At 41.8% G+C, this 4,627-nt stretch overlaps 1 protein-coding gene across 1 annotated transcript; it reads left to right on the top strand.

Annotated features, from left to right (window-relative positions):
- The first annotated feature begins 465 nt into the window (after positions 1 to 465).
- On the top strand, positions 466 to 4,196 carry LOC109315156 (heparan sulfate glucosamine 3-O-sulfotransferase 3B1). The gene has a single exon (XM_019542728.1). The coding sequence runs from the start codon at positions 1,695 to 1,697 to the stop codon at positions 2,304 to 2,306; it is 612 nt and encodes a 203-aa protein (XP_019398273.1). The 5' UTR covers positions 466 to 1,694; the 3' UTR covers positions 2,307 to 4,196.
- The last annotated feature ends 431 nt before the right edge of the window (positions 4,197 to 4,627 follow it).

Genomic DNA, 4,627 nt, shown 5'->3' with positions numbered 1-4,627 from the left:
AGCTCCCTGCTTTTAGGCCTTACAGTACTTAAATACAGCTGGGTGAGTTGCTTCTGTAAGGGCTATATTAACACTGACTTGTTTAGTTTCTTGTGCATTATGCTGAATTATTAGAGCCAAAGGTGGATGCTTCCAACAGTTCTCACTGAAGTCAATGATAGTTTCCTAAATGGAGAGAAAGGAAGTGAATGTAGAATTTCTTTAGGTTGAAGGGAAGATAGGAATCATTGAGGTCAGAGACTGCTTTGTACATTTTAGCATGATATTGTGCTGCTGTCTTGAAAACACCAAAAGACAGTGAAATATGGGCTTGACCTTTTAAATTCCTTACACCCCACAGGAAGAATTGCCATTATTACAGAAACTCTGCTTTATTCTGTTGAATGTGAGCCAAAGGGGAGGACATCCTAACATCCACAAAGAGGGATTTAAAGGGACAGGACTCATACAATTTATAGATCCAGTTACTACTTTCTTGCCATTGCAAAGAAAGGTTCGGGTTTTTATTGTGACAGTATCTTGCTGTGTTTTCATCCCATCCCATCCAACCCCAGACCTTTGTACATTCCATGCTGTGAAAGCAATGTGAAAACAGGTGTTTGGAGGGCTTGGTTATAAGGCTGGTACATTGTCAGTGCTGTCACACCTTCATGAAACTAAATCTTTGAGATGGATATGTTTCTGGTTTGCTGTAACAGGAGTATGAGACGTTATTCCAAGCAAGTGTGGAGGCACTTAGGTACCAGGTGGTGACCTCAGAGAGGCCAGAACCCTGGGACTCAGGGACTTCATTTCCTTCTAAGTCCTAGTGAACATCAGAGGGTGACATCAAAATATATGTGGTTATTCCTCTGCTTTTTGCTATAGTGCATCAACTAATTTTGGAGTATGATTCCAGTGAAGTTTGTAATGGGAGTCATTATTGTTAAGAGCAGATGTACTGCCATTAAATCAGCCTATTGAAAAGAAAGCAGCACATTCTTATTAGACGGAACACCAGAAAGACAGCATTACTAAGTCTGTTCTAGCTCCCACCAAACTCAGGGGTACTATTTCTGTTGCATCTGATAAATCTAAATCAAGTGGTTTAGTAACTTTTATTACTATAGCATGGCAGTCTTATCACTTCCATTTTGACAGTTTTTTCTTCCCAGATTCCCAGTTAGCACTGTCTTAGATTCCCAGTTAGAATTGTCTTAGACTCATACATTGAAGTGTTTTGCACCAGATTGTGAATAACCACAATCTAGACACAGTCCAGCACCCAGCACATTTCTGTTACTGATCCAACACAGGTGCACTGTATGAGGGTGGAGCTATTCACTCCTGGCTGTATTAAACGATAGGGCATTACATACTGGTGGAATCGCTCATCAGAGAGGATGAACACCGTTGCAGACAGCAAAGCCTTCAAAACAAAATGGGTCAATATAAAGTGTAGACAGCAAATGGCAAACACACTTGTTTGGGTTCACACTCTTCTCTGGCCTTTGGTGCAGAGCCCATCATTCCCTACAGTTTCACAGAGCCACTCATAGGCTTTTGATTAGATAACATCCTTATACCTGTAATAGAAATCTGCTCATTTCTAGATCATCCCCCTGTGGGCTATACTGTGCCCTTGCCTCACATGTACCACTTCCAGAGAGGTTAATGCTTGTTATTTCTCTCTCTCTCTTCTCAATAGAGAGTTGATGCCCAGGACCCTGGACGGGCAGATCACCATGGAGAAAACGCCCAGCTACTTCGTCACCAAGGAGGCACCTGCTCGTATCTCCGCCATGTCGAAGGGCACCAAGCTCATCGTAGTCGTAAGGGACCCTGTAACCAGAGCCATATCTGATTATACACAGACTCTCTCTAAGAAGCCTGACATCCCCACCTTCGAGAGCCTGACCTTCAAAAACAGGACTACAGGCCTGATCGACACCTCGTGGAGCGCCATCCAGATTGGCATCTATGCCAAGCACCTGGAGAACTGGCTCCTGTACTTCCCCATCGGGCAGATCCTCTTTGTCAGTGGGGAGCGGCTGATCAGCGACCCTGCTGGGGAGCTGGGCAGGGTCCAGGACTTCCTGGGCCTCAAGAGGATCATCACAGACAAACACTTCTACTTCAACAAAACCAAGGGTTTTCCGTGCCTGAAAAAGGCTGAAGGCAGCAGCAAACCCCACTGTCTGGGGAAGACGAAAGGCAGGCCCCACCCCGAGATAGACCAGGAGGTGGTGCAGAGACTGCGGGACTTCTACCGGCCTTTCAACATGAAGTTCTACCAGATGACTGGGCACGACTTCGGCTGGGACTGAGGCTGAAAAGAAATAATTTAAAAAAAAGAAAATTATAAGATAATATATATTTTTTTTACGTATCAGTGGAGAGGGAAAAAATACATAACTTTAATAGTTGTGCTGAAAAATGCTGTTTGTTCTGATTTTTCTTTTTGGCACAATGTCATTGCTTAATTTGTTTTCTTTCTGCTGCTGAAGGAGGGTTGGTGTGGCTGAAGAAGATGGCTGAGCGCCAAAATTTAATTCTATTAAAGTCAGCACAAGCTTGGTCATTTTTTCCATGGGATTTGGCACTGTGTCTGTTGAAAAGGGGGCAACATTTTCAAAAGTGCCTAAGTCCTGTAGTCAGAAGTGACTTCGAAACTTAAAGAAGCAAAGTCTTGTTAATAGGCAACAGGATTTAACCTCCTAAGGGTTTTAATCATGTTTGGAAAATGGAACATAGGAATATAAATGCACAATTTGCTTTTAAAAATATTACCCTGGAGCGGATTGGGACAATTTTTAAAGCACTGGCAAAAATTGAAAAAGTGATTTTTTCACTTATCATTTATTTTTCTTTCTTGTTCTTCGGGGGGGAGGGGGTTGGTCCATTAATGGAAATTTTTTCATCAGGTATAAACAACTATGTTTCATTTTTCAAAAACCGAGAACAATTTTGTCGTTATTGGTTTAAAATTAAACATTTTGTTTTTTATTGCCAAAAAATGGAAAGATATTCAGTTTTTGAACAAAAAAGATCCACATTTGTGAAAATTTAGTCACGTGACCGTTTCCAACTAGCCTCATCCAGAATAGCCTTGCCATAACCTTTACTCTCACCCTAATTCATGTTACAATCTCTTTCAAGAAACATTAAAGCCTTCTTCCACTGGGGTGCCATCCATGAAAAAATGGAGGTCGTGGTCTGGGAGGGTTCACAGCAATGGGAAATTTGAAGGATTGAGGTGATAACTAAAGGGGTCAAAGCAATGCATATACAATTACTACTAACACCAAGTTTACAGTAGTATAAGAGTGATGTAGCCATGATTGTCCAAAAATGGTGTGTGAGGCAAGGATTTCTTAGGGTGATTTCTTTTATTGGACCAGGGAGACCTGATGAAGAATATTTTGCATTCAAATGCTTGTCTAACTTTATCCAAACTAAGAAGTTGGTCCAGTAAAACATATCACCCCAAGAAGTCCTTGTCCTATCCATAGCACATTTCTGTTCCCTGGATTAAAAAAAAAACAGTCCAGTGTCTTGGGCAACATTTTTCACAAAACATCATATTCATTTTCAAGAAATGAGCCTGGTACTCACTCCTGAATCCACTTTGAACTCCTCTTTCCAGCTCTTCTATTAACTGTCCCTTAAAAAATTATCCTAACCATGGCTGAAGTTGCAGAGCACCCAGAGAGACCTTTCCCCGTCACCTCTGAAGAACCAAACGCATGCATTCAGTTCCTAGATTATTTCAAATAATTGAATGCTGAGGGGACTTTCTGAAGGTCTATGCACCAAGACTTTCTTCTGTGCATTATCTGAGCTCAGGTATCCTTACTCAGAGACCAGTAACAGCTGCCTAAAGTTCAATCGTTGCGGGTTAGGAAATTGTTAAATCATTTTTCTGGAATCTGCTTCCTCCTCCCCCCGCAAGCACAAGAGGTCATCACGTCACCCACCCCTCAGTACCTTCAGCTGATACTTTCATCTTCCTGGACAAATTCTTGGTTTAGCATATTCCATCTCTCAGTTTTAAGCTGGTTTTTGGCAGTGTCCCGTGCCACAAAAAACCATCTGGGTAAACATTTTATAATCATCTTATCCAAACAAAAGGGGGGAAGCAGTTATTAGAACAAAAGGGGGAAGCAGTTATTAGAACATTCAGACAGAGCCTAGAACAAAGCACAGCAACGGAGCTTACTGCCCTTAGCACACTGTCTCCCTTTGGGTCTTCATGCCCTTTGAGGTCCATCTAAGGGCTTGATTCATGGCTCGTTACAATGCACTCCTCTTATAAAAATCTTGGTTATTGATGGTCACACAACAGCCAAAGGAGTAGTGGTGACAGTCACGTAGCTGAATATATCAGAAAGCAAGGATGAGCAAAAGAGTTTGTATCAAGTAAGAACACAACAGTTTTCATCCCTCTCTCTCTCTCTCTCTGTTCACTACTCCCCCAGCCCAAACTCCACACCAGAAGGTTTCTCAAGGGTCAGCAAGGTATATGTGTTAACTTCTCCCTTTGTTGAATTTCCCTGTCAACATTGTCTAAGGCTCCTTGTTCTAGTCAGGAATATCCGAATTAGAATAGGCTGAACAAAGATTTAAAAAAAAAGAAAATTCTGTTTCT

The sequence above is a fragment of the Crocodylus porosus genome, unplaced genomic scaffold (assembly GCF_001723895.1).
Source record: "Crocodylus porosus isolate Cpor-Errol unplaced genomic scaffold, CroPor_comp1, whole genome shotgun sequence".
Classification (NCBI taxonomy): Eukaryota; Metazoa; Chordata; order Crocodylia; family Crocodylidae; genus Crocodylus; species Crocodylus porosus.
Note: the sequence above shows the minus strand (reverse complement) of the source record. Positions and strands in the feature narration are given on the sequence as shown.